Here is a 16,759-nt window from a genome sequence, read left to right as displayed (position 1 = left end):
TTGGCAACTGGCATGTATTTATGACGGCTGCAGTGTTCTGAAGTCATGTGACCACCTTTTGTGACGTCCTGACAAGCAAAGCCAGTGTGGAAGCTAGATTCACTTAAAAATCATGTTTCTAACTTAACAACTTGAGTGATTCGCTTAACAACTGTGTTAAGAAAGGTAAAATGGGACAAAACTCACTTAACAACAGAAATTTTGGGTTCAGTTGTGGTTGCAAGTCAAGAACTACCTACATTTAGTTCCAATTCATTTAAATGAGGCCTCATAAAAATTCAATGTAAATTCAACAGGGTCTCACAGAAGTTTAAGAGACCTTGCATTGGATTCTTTCGTTACTGATTGCTGGTACCTATTATAATAATCTAGTATTTCACTACAGTAGGGGGAAAATTGTTTTTTCCCCCACTTCTGATATTCAGTAAAGTGCCTATGAAATGTGTATATCGTATGTGTGTATGTATGTATGTATTTATATGCGTACAATACATTTGATCAATACAAAAAATATTAGTAAATAATATTATACATGAAATGGCATTGCATTTATATATTTAAATCCTTTCTTTGAAAATTAATGAGATTTTAAAATGCTTTGTTTTGTTGAATCATCTCCATATAAAATAAGCAATTAAAGGGATAATATTTTTAAATAAGTGCGTAGCTTTTCCTACAGTCGAAGTAATCAACAACACATGATTTCTATGAATGATATAAATTCATGAAATTGCGTAGAAGATGCTAAAGTCTGCAAACGTGCAACCACTTTTGTATTAGCTAAAATCAGTGGGACATCTATTTTCTGAGTTAGCATATTACGTCAATTGTCATCTTTCATTTGTGGGGCCCAAAGAAACCATCTCTGGTTTTTTTTCCTTCAAATTTCATGTTTTGTGGTCTGTATAGTGACCTAATTTCACTTGAGCTGTGGCTATTCTTGAATTTCTCCTACATCTCTTATTATCGTTTAAGTAGTAGTAATGCAGCTGCATATTTCCCTGGAAGTCAATTGTGTTTCATTTTATGAAACTTGTCTTTGAATAAATTTTAGATTAGGTTACTGGCTTGTTTTCAACAGTGCTGGCTTTATCCCTACTAAATTATTGTTTTTATGGTCTCAAACTTGTTAGTGATAATAAAATGTATTTAACTACTGTTCTGTTAGGTCAAGAATGGTTCTCTCTATACCCTGGCAAATTCTGAGCCATTTGAGGGCAAAATCGCATCTTTTAGCACCAGTGAGAAAATATAAAATGTTTCTGATTATGTGTTCTGCCTTTGTCGGGCCACCTGTGTAAGGCTGAACAAATTTGTTTCTTCTGATTTCTTTAAAAAAGTCATTTTGGTGATTAAACTGATTTGTCAGTTAATTCTGTTCTAAGGCGGCGATAGCCTAGAAGCTTTCAGTACACTGAATAGTTTAAAGTTGCTTTTGTGGTCAGTGTCAGCACCCTGACCTCTGCTAAGCTGTCACCTGAGTCAGAATTCCTGGGATTAAGTCTTTGATATTGTGATGTCTTCACTTATCTATTGACTTTTTCAGTGCTGAAGATGTTAGGCCTTTTGATTTCTTTCTTAGTGAGAAGCCAAGCAAGTCTTCAATAGAAGTCTTTCTTTCCCAAGCTGTGGCAGTTGTAGACTCTGTCTTTCTTTTTTCTCTGTATTAATTAAATGGATTACTTTTGGGATATACAATGCAGTTCCGTTGTTGGGAATCACTGGGCTTAATATAATAAAAAAAGGAGGCTCTGTGTGTCTATACACATGCAGGCATACACTCATGAATATAATAAAATGCTAGAATAGGTTTTGAATTAGATCCACGTTCACTACATAGCCCTGTTCTATGACTGCTTTTAATGTGATCTCATCTTAAGCATTTTGTCTGAAAGCATCTATGCTTTAGCCTACAAAATTAGAACTCGAGACTTTCATTTGCTCCTCTAAAAGGTTTCCTATAGAATGGGAATCAAGAGCACATTGAATGCATTTATTCATTTTGTCTCTTCTAGAACCACAAAACAAATTAAATATTCAAGAACCAGGCAACAGTTTTTAAAACATTTGGATTCAATGAAGTTATTTTGAAACTATAGAAAAGTAAATTGCGTCTGTATGGAAGTGTGTATGGAAGTGCCAATTATTTTTCCCGGGCCATTGTTTGACCGTTCTTCATTTTTCAAAACAAATTGTCACCTAATGTTAAAATAATTGCGGCAAACTCTTAACATTTTCTTCCCTTTTTATTTTAATATTAATGACTCCTTTAATCCTGCTTCAGCAAATTAACTCTTTGGTTCAAACAAGTTACGCACATTTTGGAACAGCTACCTAATAGTGTTTTCTTCAGGTATTGGGATGTGTTTGCTTAATTAGCATATGGCACTTTTCTTTGCTTGTAGTACAATGTGAAATAAAGCTGAGCCCCATCTTTCTGTATAGCCCATTCCCCAACGTCTCAGCCAGTTAATAAAGTTTGTAAGGGCTTTATCACAGGCTCCAGGAAGGTCCACAGAGAAGAACATTAATCCAATAAACATTTCATTGAGCTCATGAAAAGAAAGCATCAGGAGAAGAGAAGCTCCTGAAGAAGAAAAGCATATCATTGGCAATTTTCTTCAGGCAGAATTGTTAAAAAATTTCCAAATTAAGAAAAAGAGTCTTCAAATTTAGCAGCTAAATTGTGTTAAGAATAATGGGAATAGTTTGAACCTTACGTGGTGAATATTCAAAAAAGCCACAACTGTTTTCTTCAAAGACTTACTGGGGAGCTGGATGGACAGGGCAAGAGGAGGTTGTGAGAAACCCAAATAGCAAATAACGGTGGTTGAAAGTTGAGGGAGGGGGGGAGGAATAGATAATTAGGTATAATTAGTGTGTATGAATTGTTGTCTCCCTGCCCTTGGCTTGAATAAATTTGGAAGGAACAAATCCAAGTGGCAAAACTGCTTTGATGTAAGAGGAGTCATTGTGGCTTGGCAGCATAAAGGCAGTGTTTTATACTTCTTTCATAATGGTTGTGATACAGAAAAGCTGAATGCATGTTCACCCCCCCAACCCCCCCCCCCTCCCAGTCTGCTTTACAGCAAGGACTTTTGGATTCCCTTGAAACAAAATGCAGCAGAAGTTTTCAGTTGTGGGTAATGAGGTACTGGACCTCATCAGAGTTAGGCATAAGCCATCCTTAGCCTTTGCTTAGATCTTAATCACTTTTGTATTGTGGGAAAGCTAGTTTCCAAAATCAACACATCTTTCTTCACTTTTTTTCCACCCTTCCTATTTGAATCTTTGGCAAAAGGAAAGACCAATGCAGAAAAGTGCAAATCCAAGTTGAAAGAGTGGAAATCTAGTGAGAATATTTCATTCTAAGGAGAAGTACATCAGAATAGTGTATTTACATACCTGTATTTATATCTTTTAATGTCTGACGGTTTTATTCTAACATATGCTATTGACTATATTCACTTCTACTTATTTGAATAATTTTAAGAAATCTGAAAATAGATTTCTATTTGCTCCTTGTGTGAAAAATGTGAATTGGATATCGATAATTCAACATATCCCATCAAAGATCAAGATTTGATTTACATGTTGTGCCTAAACAAAAAAAAAGGTCCCAAGAAATCTTGAAAAAATAAACTACCTTATAGTTGCATTTTTTTTGTTTTTTTACATTGCAAATTTTACAATCTTTGTCAATTTATTAATTGCTATTAATATATGCTTCTATGTAGGAACAATTAGCAAAATATCCAATTAGAATTAGAAACTAATTCAGAAGCTAAATATATTCAGCTGAGATTCCAGAGAACAATACTGTTTTGGAAAAAGAAACCTTTTTCATTTTGTAAAGATCTGTATTATTTTAATATATAAGGAAAAAATCAATCAGTGGTTTAAACAATAGTTCAAGCAATTTGAAAACTTTCTGCAAATATCAAGAAATGCTAATATGATTTAATTAGCCCTTAGAGGACTCATTCTTTTTCATTTTGTCATCAAACTCTGCAACTTAGCAAACAGAATAATCAGATTGCTGTGTATTTTAGCTCAAAGATTTAATCCATTTAGGATGCCTTTTTAGATTTCCGGTATTCAAAATATAGAACTAAACAGTTACGTTAAGGAATGCCATGAGTTTTTCAGCATGAGCTTGCCATGCTTTAGAGTTGCTGTTGTTAGGAAAAGGAAACGAGTGTTTAATTTAACCCTTTGAGGGCTTATTATATAGAACAAGTAGCCTTTTGTACTTGAAGTTGTACACTCTGAAAAAAGCAACACCTGAATATCTCTGAAGCTTGGATAATTATGCCCAATTGTGTTTTTGCTGGTATAGGTCACAGGAAATTCACTTGGGGTAGAGTCTGTACAAAGCTAAGATATATGCAGATTTTCTGTTGTTGGATTGTGTAAAAATTATTTACTGTTAATACTTGCATAAAGGTTAGAAAGGTTGATGAAGTGATATTTAGTATTGCTTTACTATTCACTGTGTGTCAGGATGTAATTATGACTGATTCATGGAACTGTCTTCGGAACGAACCATCTTTATTAAAATGCTGATCAAGATAAGAGCTGACAGTAATAAAGAATAGAACATTTTAGTCTTGTTGCTTTTCAGTGATTGCTAATTACCCTAGAGGTCATGTATAGTGCCTGGGAGGATTCATTGACATTATTTTCTTTTAAGTCTGCTGTTTGAACAACATCAGAACATGAAGACAAAGACTAAGTGCACATTGAACAATAGTTTGACCAAGTTTTTTATTTCACAAAATGCTGGATGATTCTTCTTTTTCTGTTTTTTTTTTTTGTTGTTGTTGTTGTTTTTGTTACAGAGATGTATGTTCTCCTGAGAAGGGAAAAATCTTTATTTTAAAGAACTTTTACCTTAATTATATCCATCACAGTCATCACAAGGTCAAATGCATGAAGAGGAAACAATATATTGCTACTCTCCTATTGTTTGCTATGAGCAAAGCATAACATAATCGTTTTTCTGTGACTTTGGTTATCACATAAATCAGAATCTTTGGTCTTTTGATTAGATTAAAAGATGCATTTTACCTCACAACATACACTCAGGCTGAGCTTTAGCACAGTGTCTGCTATGTGTAGAATTGAAGTGTGTGACCACCAGTTATATTTTAAGTCCAAAAGAAAGAGAAGACTTAAGAAAGATTCTCAGGAGTTAGATTAATTGGTAAAAGATATGAAGGGCGGACAATGAGGCAAACAGTGGATTAGATTAGCTAGCACAAAACGTGAAGGGAAATGGAAGGAATCAACTGGATGCAGAGTCTTATTGCACTTTGGAAATCATCGTACTTAATAGTTTACTCAGGATGTACTACTTAGTGAAAGAGAGGAAGGAACAGTATTTGTAAGTCCCACTTCCTTCAGCAGTCCTCCATTCCAAGGCTTACATGATTTAAACAATTCTAGCGATAGAAGAAATATTTTTGTTTGCAATAGAATTTTGTTTTTTTATCCAATTTTTATCCAATTTGTTTGGTCAGAAATACTTAAAACTCAGGAAGTATAATAGGATCAGCGGTGGGGTGCTGCCGGTTTGCCCCGGATCGGGCGAACTGGTAGCGGCGGTGGGAGGCTCCGCCCACCTTCCTGGACGCTTCTGTGCATGCACAGAAGCGTCGCACGCACGAGCGCGCGCACACCCACGAGTGAACCGGTAGCGACAGGTTTTGAAACCTGCCCCTGAATAGGATGTGGTTTGAATCAGCTTACTTGAATGTTTGCATGTTATTTTTATACAATAAGCCATATTCAAGACAATATATAGTGTCAGAAAATAAACAGATTTTTCTCTACCCAAAATTACACTAAGAATCTGGGAATGGTTGGTTATCGGAGGAAAATTTATCTCCTGACAATCATATGACCACTAACTTTCAGTCACTTACCAGTCAAACAACATCAATAGAGATACTTTTTTCAGGATTTCCCCTGTTCCAAAAATCTAGCTGCTGAAGCAAAAATGAGGTATCTCTGAGCTCTGCGTCTAATCCAGTCATCAAGCTGACTCTTTATAGGGCCTATGAAATCTTACCTAAAATCATATAAAAATAATTGAGCTCAAGATAGCTTTCAAGAGCACAGTCTTATAACTAGAGCTACAACTAGCTGGGAATTTGAGCAAGAATTTTTTAAATATCAGCCATTTATAATATAAAAATCAAATGCATTTGAAATTTAATAGCTATTTGAATCACAATTGAGCATAATGTTTTTTCTAACGCTTTTACTGTATGTAAATTGAACCAACGTCTTGCTCTCTTAAGATTCACATAGTTGTTTACATTTTCTGCTATATATTTTCATCCATTTTAATCTATAGTGTTTGTACATTATACAAACTATAATCAAGGGTATTTTGTCAACTCCTCAATGGAAATAGTTTTCCCTGGAATAGAGTGGAGACAAGGAAGAGGAAGTGCCATCATAGGAGTGAACACCCATCTACATGAATAGGATTTCATGTGTTGCCATTTCTTTAGATTAGCTCCCAAATGCTGTTTTTCCAACCAGAACCAAAACTATACTTGTTGGCTTACAGGATAGTAAATTTAGTAAATTTCCCATGGCATTTAATTCCAGTGTTTCCCATATATCCTGAACCTTCTTGATGTGTTGATTTACATCTAACATTAAGTTCAAGTTAACATTGCCCATGGTCAGAGGTTAGGGGAACTCTAGGCCAGTCTAAAATGTCCATTAGAGGAGTAGGTTCCCTGTCCTTTCCTTTTAATGAAGTTTGACAAATCTGATTTATATATTTAATGGAAAAATGTACCGCAAGATGTAAATTAAATTCTTATTTTATTTATTGCATTATCTATATTTCCTGTTACTACTTTTAGAAATCAAGCATCACTGGCCAGCAAGTTTTCTAGTCTTCTTTGGAGGGTGTTTGAAAAACTGTAAAAACATTATTGATTTTTTTTTCTTGAAATATAATAGATGTGCTACTGCTGTACTAGCACTGTTATCGTGTGCTGGTTCACTTCTGGAAAACTTGACTCTGCCCACATATTTAGAGTTGCCAAGCTGGAAAAACATTGATCTAGGGAATATTTATTGCAGAGTCTCGGGGACACAATCTAGAGCAGGGGTCAGCAACCTGCGGCTCTGGAGCCACATGTGGCTCTTTCACCCCTCTGCTGCGGCTCCCTGTCACTCAAAATAGGTGTCACAACTGCCAACGTGCAACACCCGCCGGCACACTGTTAATTGAGCTTTTCAACCCCCGGAAGGCCAACCATGGATAAATCAAAGAAAAGAAAAGTTTCAGAAGAAAACAGAACATTTAATTCAATTACATATGCTAGTTTTGTGGCCGCTCAAGAAATAGTCAGGCACAGGAAGGGTTTTGTGGCTCCCAGTGTTTTCTTTTCTGTGGGAAACGGGGCCAAATGGCTCTCTGGGTATTTAAGGTTACAGACTCCTGATCTAGAGCAAGTCTATTCATTGTAATTATGGAAGGAATGCTATCCTTCAGGAGAAGATCAAAAGTCGTCTTTCCCTTGATGAAGCAAGACATCATACCACATCACTGCTAGATCTGATATATCGCAAAATAAAGGAAAACCTTTCTGTTGATATATCTGAAAGATGTGTATGTTTCTGCATGGTTAGTATAACCAGGAATGTGGATTTTGTGATGGGACTTAACTCGTTTTCTACTAATTTATTTATTTATTTATTTATTTATTTTTTAAATTTTTATACCGCCCCCTCTCCCGAAGGACTTGGGGCGGTGAACAGCCAAAATTAAAAAAACATACAATATAAACATTAAAATACTATAAAAACAAAATTAAATTTATATTGGCTTCCCCCAATTTAAAACCCCTTACCCATAATGTCCCAACACATTTAAAATAAGTAATCCATTGAGAGCCACTGCTATTTGATGGAGAAAAAATTCATTCAATAGCAATATTAGCAATATTAACTTAAAACACCGCTGTGTTTGTTACCCACATAACACTATTTCTGAAACTGAAGGGAAAGCTTTATAAATACGTTTTATTTTTCAAAAGAAAAGACAAAAAGATTTTTTGGATGTGCTTGGTGCGTGTGAGAGAACTTTTTTAACCATCCTAATTAAATTTTAGAATATGATTGAATGATACACATACACAACTATGCTAAGTAGAAGTAGTAAACCAACACCCAATAATCTGAATAGCTGAATAATTCATAGCCTTGAGGCTAAATGAGGTAAGAAGTCACAGTTCATATCTGTGAAAGTGAAATTGTTTCTTTGGCACTACAAGCAGCTCTACCTGACTATGCTACCAATTCAGAGGGAACAAGAGTAGGCTTTTAACACTAACAGATCAAATACAATCATATCAAGATTTTAATGTAAACCAACTGTGTTAGGATTGTAGCTTTGAAAATTAAGGGTGAAAAATACAAAGACTCCCGTTAAAAGTTCTTTAGTTGCTGATTAGGAATCCCTGATGGTGATTAGTGAGTATGGAATGCAATCATGCCTGTAGGCTTTAATCAGTCCTATGATGGAGAAGTCAGTTACCCAAAGAGAGACCCAATTAATACATGTGTTGTTTCTGTTGGATGTATTATTTTTAAAAGTTAAAAAAAGAATAGATGGCAGGAAGATACGCAACGAAGTACAAATCGGGGCATGGATTTAAATTTTGAAGAAAACACCAGCTTTTTGTTTAGAAAAGAATGTTTGATATTGCACTTCTTTTATTGTTTTGGTAATAAACGTAGAGCCCCGGGGTGTCAGCTATTATTTTAAAAAGCATAAGAATTCCATATATGCTTTTGTGAGCAAGTTTCAGATATGCAAGTTTTATTTATACAGGTTATTTGCCTCAGATGCGCTTTTTTTTTTTGCCAGTACTGTTACATAAGTGCTTATTTTTGCGCATAGGGTTTTTTTGTTGTTGTTGGGAGAACAACAAATGCAAAGTTACATCTGCAGCGTCTGACTAAGAGAAGTAATGCCACCTTTCTTTTGTTTCTCTGCTCAGAAATACTGCAACACCATCCAACTGGATTCTGGAATTGACTACAGGAAGCGTGCACTGCCTGCTGCAGGAAAGCTGTACTATCTGTAGGTAGAAACTATGACTGACTGTGCATTTTATTACAGTCACAGCAACTTTTAGAGGGGGAGGAAAACTGAACCAAATCAGTCCCATAGTCAACTGCTATAAGCCCTAAAGACATTGCTCATACCATCAGATAATATTTCCAGTATCTCCAGTAACATCTTTTTCAAATCTGTGACTGAATTAAGGCTAATTAGAAGTGGGGGGAGGTATGGTGCTTGCAGAATGGAAGTGACAGATGGCTATAAAGCAATGAATATCCTCTTGCAAAGAGTGTTCAATTCCCTGGTAAATAAACGAGAATCCTTATTGTAGTAAAGTAATTATTTATATAAATAGGGGCTCATTTACTATTTGGTGTTAACATTTGGGGATTCAAAACTTAGTCTTATTTTGACAGATGATCTGCTTGTATCTAGGATGTTGATTGACTTCAGAATTCTGTATTTCTGATAATGATAAAAATGAAGCTATAATACAACTATCAGTACAATTTATCTGTATAGCTCTGATTTCTTCTTTCCCTAATGATAGTTTACCCTCAGAGCAATTTGGGAATACAAGTATATGTGATATAAAGTTGTTCCAACATCTGAAATGGAAAGTGGTTTTAATCAAGCCAATAGAAAAATAAATCTTCTGGCTTTTATTATGGTATTGTTTTATACGACTATAAGGATTTTAAAATGTTCTCCACTAGTAAAAAGAGCAGTCCTAATCCAACTCTGTATTCTTTCCTTTGGACTATCTATACTACTATTTAAATATTCTACAAATCTGTATTTTTGGTGAGCAATAAATAAGTACCTTTAAAAAAGGTAGGCCTCGACTTATGACCATTATTGAGTCCAAAATTTGTGTTGCTAAGCGAGACAATTGTTAAGTGAGTTTTGCCCCATTTACAACTTTTCTTGCCATAGCTATTAAGCAAACCACTGTAATTGTTAAGTTAGTAAAATGGTTGTTAAGTGAATCTGGTTTACACATTGACTTTGCTTGTCAGAAGGTTGCAAAAGTGACCACATGACCCCAGGGCATGGCAACCGTCATAAGTATGGGTCAGTTGCCAAGCGTCTGAATTTTGATCACATGAACATAGGGATGCTGCAATGGTTATAAATGTGAAAAACTGTCACTTTTTTCAGTGCTGTTGTAACATCGAAGTCGCTAAACGAACTGTTGTAAGTTGAAGAAAACCTGTCTTTCCATCTAGCCCACCAATGGATTTCCCATAACAGATTTTTGGAAGGAGTCATTTTAAGATATGCTGAGGCTAGATTACATTTTACTACAGTGAAGGATATATACTGTAGATGCTTGGGAGAAAGAATACATAGAACCGGCATTGCATGCCACTTCATAGGCAAGAATTACAGAATGCTAATTTTAATGTAGCACTCTTAATAAATATATTTCTTATGTGTATTTTGTTCCAGATACGTTGGGATTACAACTCCCAGCAATCATGAGTTTTATTTAATTTAATTTAATTTAATTTAATTTCGAATTTATATACCGCCCTTCTCCCTGAGGACTCAGGGCGGTGTACAGCCAAGATAAAAAACATAGAATACAAATATTAAAACATTTAAAAATATATATAAAATTTGGCCCAAAAAATTAAAATCGCAGACTAATTAAAAGGATTTAAAAATTTTAAAAATTTCTTCTTAAGCCAACCCGGCTTGCTGAAAAAGATAGGTTTTCAGGGAACGACGGAAGGCATTGAGGTCCTGGATTCTTCTTATCTCCGTGGGCAACTGATTCCAGAGGGTGGGAGCCCCCACAGAGAAAGCCCTCCCCCTGGGGGCCACCAGCCTACATTGTTTGGCTGATGGCACCCTGAGGAGGCCCTCTCTGTGGGAGCGCACGGGTCGATGGGAGGTCATCGGTAGCAGCAGGCGGTCTCGGAGATAGCTAGGCCCTATGCCATGGAGCGCTTTAAAGGTGATAACCAACACCTTGAAGCGCACCCGGAAGACCACCGGGAGCCAGTGCAGCTCGCGCAGGAGTGGTGTTACATGGGAGCGCCATGTTGCTCCCATCACTACCCGCGCTGCTGCATTCTGGACCAGCTGGAGCCTCCGGGTGCTCTTCAAGGGGAGCCCCATGTAGAGAGCGTTACAGTAGTCAAGGCGAGAGGTGACGAGGGCGTGAGTGACTGTGCACAGGGAATCCCGATCAAGAAAGGGCCGCAACTGGCGAATCAGGCGAACCTGATAAAAGGTCCCCCTGGTAACAGCCGTCAGATGTTCCTCCAAAGACAGCTGCCTATCCAGGAGGACTCCCAGATTGCGAGCCCTTTCAGTGGGGGCCAAAGACTCGCCCCCAATAGTCAGTGATGGAGTCAACTGACTATATCGGGATGCCGGGAGCCACAGCCACTCAGTCTTGGAAGGGTTGAGCCTGAGCCTGTTCCTCCCCATCCAGATCCGCACAGCCTCCAGGCACTGGGACATCACTTCAAGGGCATCGTTGGGGTGGCCTGGGGTGGAGATGTACAGCTGGGTGTCATCAGCGTACTGGTGGTATCTCACCCCAAAGCCACGGATGATCTCGCCCAGTGGCTTCACATAAATGTTGAACAGAAGGGGCGAGAGGACCGATCCCTGCGGCACTCCACAAATGAGAGGCCTCGAGGTCGACCTCTGCCCCCCTGCCAACACAAACTGCGACCGGTCGGAGAGAAAGGAGGAGAACCACCGTAACACGGTGCCTCCCACCCCCAACTCTTCCAGCCGGTGCAGCATGATACCATGGTCGATGGTATCAAAAGCCGCTGAGAGATCTAATAGGACCAGAACAGAGGAATAACCCCTGTCCCGAGCCCTCCAGAGATCATCGACCAACGCGACCAATGCCGTTTCCGTGCTGTGCCCAGACCTGAAACCTGACTGGAACGGATCCAGATAGGATGTTTCCTCCAGGAATTGTGGAAACTGTTGCGCGACCACACTCTCAACAACCTTCGCAATGAAGCGAAGGTTGGAGACAGGACGATAGTTAGCCAATATTGCTGGATCCAGGGACGGCTTCTTGAGGAGAGGCCTCACCACCGCCTCTTTCAGGGCAGCGGGGAAGTGACCAATACATCATAGTTCACCAAACATAATTTGTGTGAGCATGAAAGGCTGCAATAGTAAGCAATCATAAACGTGATCCTACCCTTAAAAGCTAGGAACCAATGTGACATTGTGATTAAGGTGTTGGAGTAAGACAAGGGATATACATATTCCAGTGTACCCTCAACAGTAGAGGCCCCTGGTTGACTTTGGGCTATTCACTTCCGTTTTATACAGTCAATGTGATTAAGTTTTTGTTTTGAAGAAAAATTAAGGAGGGAGCATCATCTACTGTATTTTTCGGAGTATAAGACGCTCCAGAGTAAAAGACGCACATTAGTTTTTGGGGAGAAAAACAAGAAAAAAAAATCTGCCTCTGCCTACCATTGGTATTCATCTGGCTAGTGTCCTTGCAAGCAAACAGCAAACAGCCTGGTCAGCTTCAGCACATTATTGCAGCCTGATTCAGCACGAGCAGCTGATTGGCAGTTGGATTAGCCTCCCAGAATACTGCCAATCAGCTGTTCCACGCTGCGGGGATCACCACAGCCCATTGGTGCCTCCGTGCATTGCGTTTTCGTCCTCTGCGTGTCGTGTTTTCATCCTGTTCCAGGCGGCGGGGATTGCTGCCGCTGACTATCCCTGCCGCCTGGAACTGGCCAAAAATGCGCCGCACAGAGGCCAAAAGCAGGGCTTGCAGAGGCAAAAACACAACATGTGGAGGCGGCGATTGGCAGCGATATACTGTGGCGATCCCCACAGCCTGGAACAGGCGGTAAATGGGGCATGCGGAGGCCGAAAATGTGACGCATGGAGGTCAAAAACAGCCGAAGGGTGGGGGCCAGTGGATGGGTGGAGCTTTGGCAACATTCGCTGTATAAGACGCACAGACATTTCCACCCTTTTTGGGGTGGGGGGGGAAGTGCATCTTATATTCCAAAAAATACAGATATATGCTGCATGAGCTCCTGAATGCAAATGTAACGAAAGAAATAAATATTATGCCTCTCACTATTGGTTATCAGGGAGTGGCCAAGATATTTTGCCAACTAAGGATGAAGAGAAAAGAAAATTGTTGTCTTCTGCTCTTTACCAAGTGGCAGTGTGAGGGAGTGAAGTTGATACATAACTCGAGATGGCAAACATATCCAATATATTTTCCTTGGGATTGGGATTGGGCTGAGAGAGAGTGATTGGTCCAAGGTTACCCAACAGGCTTTCATGGCTAAGATGGGACTTAGGACTCACTATTTCTTGCTTTTTACTGGGTGTCTTAATCACTAGACCAAACTGCCTGTGCTTTGGAAAAGCAGCTGCAGCCAGGAGGAAATGCTTCTCCCCGCCAATAGTCTTGAATTACACCACAGCCGTGAATCCCACTTCTGCCACCATTGGTTCTTTGCTCTCCAAGGATTGAACACACCACAGCGTAGCAAATCATAGCTTGTGGTATTGGCATTTGAATGGTTGTCCTCTTGCCTGTTTATAATAGCTGCCAATCGAGAGGGAGAGAGTGGGAGGGGGGAGATTTTTTCACTCTGTTTTAGCATCTTTGGAGACCAAAGACCCCTCCCAGACAGTTGAGGAAATAAAAATTGTCAATACTTCTCTACTTCCAGAAAATAAAAAATACAAGGATGTAATAGCATTTATACTAACATGGCAATTTATTGTCTTTTATCAAAAAGGCTAGTCCAGCTCTGGACAGCTGTCTTAAGTTTGCATAATGGGTGACGTTGAAACCAAACTTCTAGCTCTACCAACAGATGCCCCAGAGGCATCTGATAGGAAATCTGGCTTGGAAATTTTAACAGCTGCTATTAACATTTTAAATTTTTAGCACCTTCTAAATTTTAAGCAAAGTATTGCATAATTTATTTTTTTAATTGATAAAAAGAACTATAAATATTGGGTGACTTTTTATTAAAAGTAAAAAGACTTATTTTGATCAACTCCTTGAATATATCAACTAAATTATATTCAGAAGAGTTATATATATTCTAAAATGTTTTAGGGTTGTAATCTTGATTCTGGACTCCAGTAGCCAGCAGAAGAGAGATCAGTTTTACTCCAATCTATTTTAAGTGTTGTCTGTGTTATGAATACACATAATTCCAAAAGGTTCCCTCTCAGATGTCAGTCAGCTTTTACCTTTTTTATAAAATATAGACAGGACTCTGCCTGTCTCATTGTTGTGCATATATTGCATGGATGGCCTTGCTTGCTTTGTCATATTAATGGAGACAGCTTGAAATGTAGAAGTCTTTCAATGAATGTAAATAAAATGAAATTATCTACCTGAGAGTTAATGTTCTCTGCTTTTTAAGTGAATTCTAAATCTAATGTTTGTATTTACAACATAACATCCTGTTCGTTCTCTCTCTCTCTCTCTCTCTCTCTGTGTCTCTCTCTCTTAAATGGGCAGAAAGCTAAGCAAGCTCAGGCAGCTGTTTGATGTTGGCTTCAAGTGTTATTAATTTCATATTCTATTATTCTTTTCACTGTAGCACAAGTGAAGCTGATGTGGAGGCTGTCATGGATAAGTTGTTTGATGAGCTGGCTCAAAAACAAAATGATTGTACGTAAGTTAATTTCTCTTGAAAGAGAATACATTTAGAACACAATGCCCAATCTCCACTGACCAATTAATAAGTTCTACTGCTGTATATGGGTTGATGCCACACTCAAGTGGCAGTCATTGTATCAGCATTTTGTCTAATTTATGTGTTGAATCATGTGCTATTATTCATCAAGCTATGCATTTCCTATCTGTAAGAGATGAGTTTTATAGTAATTATCCAGACAAGATTGAGTCTTTGTTCATGTTCCCATAGTAACTAGACCAAGGATTTTAAAAGTACAAGGCAGAGGACTGAGAGTGAATAAAGCATGTGGAACCATTGCAGACTTCACATTTGAAGAGCTGTGTGACAAAGTGAGTACACCATCAAGCTGGTTGGGCTTTTCAGGTCTGTTTTGATCATATCCCTGCTCCAAATAAGCCTTCAGATCTTTTTTGAGTTTATAGCAACCACCACAACTGAATTGCAAAGTAGAACTATAACCACTAACAAGATGAAAAAGCAGGTACAGGATGTTTCTCTTCAAAGTAATCTGTGATATTTAATGTCAGTGCCTTTTTTTAGAAAAGAGTCCGTTGATGTATTAATACCTCAGACTTAGCTGTTTTTACGGATCAGACCAAAAGATCTCCTAGAATATTTGATTTTCAGTAACGGGCAATATTTTGCAAGAAGAAGGAAGACTGTTGAACCTTTTTTGATTTATGAAAACATCTGGCTTTGTGAACAATATGTACTGGTTGTCAAGGTGAGTGAGCAGTCACAAAATGCTACAACAAAACCTCTTTGAAAGCCAAATTGGTAAAGGCAGAAACATCGTTTGAACATGCAAGTTTAATGTTTTGATGAAACAGCCAAAGGACATAAAAATTAATCATTTATATTAATACTGAGCCCTGCCGATAAAAATAATGCCCCTTTTTCCCACCTGCACATCATGCTAGGCAGTTTGTGTGGTTTAATTAACCTAGCAATTATGATTTGTAAACCATGGTTTATTCAATAAAACCACGTGACTTAGTCTGAACCCAACCATCTCTCTTTGTGGCTGACTTCTAAACTCCTAAACTCATCTCACTTCCGAGCTTCCTAAACTTGCTTCCAACTCTCTTTCACATATCTTAGTTTCCCTTCAGACTGTCCAAATCATTTTGTGCTATCATTTACTGGAGATCAGTTTTTTATTTTTCTTTCCCCCCTCTTTTTTAAAATTCAAACTGCAACATAGCAATTTCAATTGCCCGTCCTTCTTTCTTTCTTTCTTTCTTTCTTTCTTTCTTTCTTTCTTTCTTTCTTTCTTTCTTTCTTTCTTTCTTTCTTTCTTTCTTTCTTTCTTTCTTTCTTTCCTTCCTTCTTTCTTTCTTTCTTTCTTTCTTTCTTTCTTTCTTTCTCTTTCTTTCTTTCTTTCTTTCTTTCTTTCTTTCTTTCCCTCTCCCTCCCTCTCTCTCTCTCTCTCTCCCTCCCTCCCTCCCTCTCTCTCTCTCTCTCTCTTCCTCTCTTTCTCTTTCTTTCCTTTCTTCTCTGAAGAAGGCTCTGGACATGGCAGAGAAAGCATGTATGCTTCCTTGCTATCCATGGTATACAAGTTGCTTTGACTGAAAAATAGGTACTGGGAAAGTAGCCTTGATGAGCACTGAGACTGTGAGAGATGTTAGGGATAATCAACAGGCAGGAGTCATATTTCCCAGTCCTGCTTTTGACATTTAAGATCCTACACGTAAAAGAGGCTTTATCTTGGGACTTTCAACACAGCATAGGATATGGTCAAAATACATGTTTAAATTGAGATAAAAGATAACAAAACACACAGAAAAAAAGTATCAAAATGTATCTATAACAATGTAGAGGTTATCCTTAATTTACAACCATAATTGATCCTGGCAGTTAAGTTTTGACAGTTGTAAAGCAGCTCACCATGTAACTAGACCCATTTTATGATTTTTTTGTGGTGTTCGTTAAACCCATTGTTCGCTATGGGCCAGATTTTGCTAGAAACGAGAAG

General features: G+C 38.1%; 1 protein-coding gene across 2 annotated transcripts in view; it reads left to right on the top strand.

Moving 5' to 3' along the window:
* The window catches only part of AFG1L (AFG1 like ATPase), a 70,886-nt gene that overhangs the window by 37,357 nt on the left and 16,770 nt on the right, over window positions 1-16,759 (top strand). For both annotated transcript variants that reach the window (XM_070953522.1, XM_070953532.1), the window contains 3 exons: window positions 9,033-9,115; window positions 14,683-14,753; window positions 15,010-15,110. In XM_070953522.1, the coding sequence (XP_070809623.1) occupies window positions 9,033-9,115; window positions 14,683-14,753; window positions 15,010-15,110 (255 nt within the window). The remainder of the gene's footprint in view (window positions 1-9,032; window positions 9,116-14,682; window positions 14,754-15,009; window positions 15,111-16,759) is intronic.

Source organism: Pituophis catenifer, unplaced genomic scaffold (assembly GCF_029215685.1).
Source record: "Pituophis catenifer annectens isolate HBS135680 unplaced genomic scaffold, rPitCat1.0.hap2 SCAF_1, whole genome shotgun sequence".
NCBI classification, from domain to species: domain Eukaryota; kingdom Metazoa; phylum Chordata; class Lepidosauria; order Squamata; family Colubridae; genus Pituophis; species Pituophis catenifer.
This window is presented reverse-complemented; position numbering and strand designations above follow the sequence as displayed.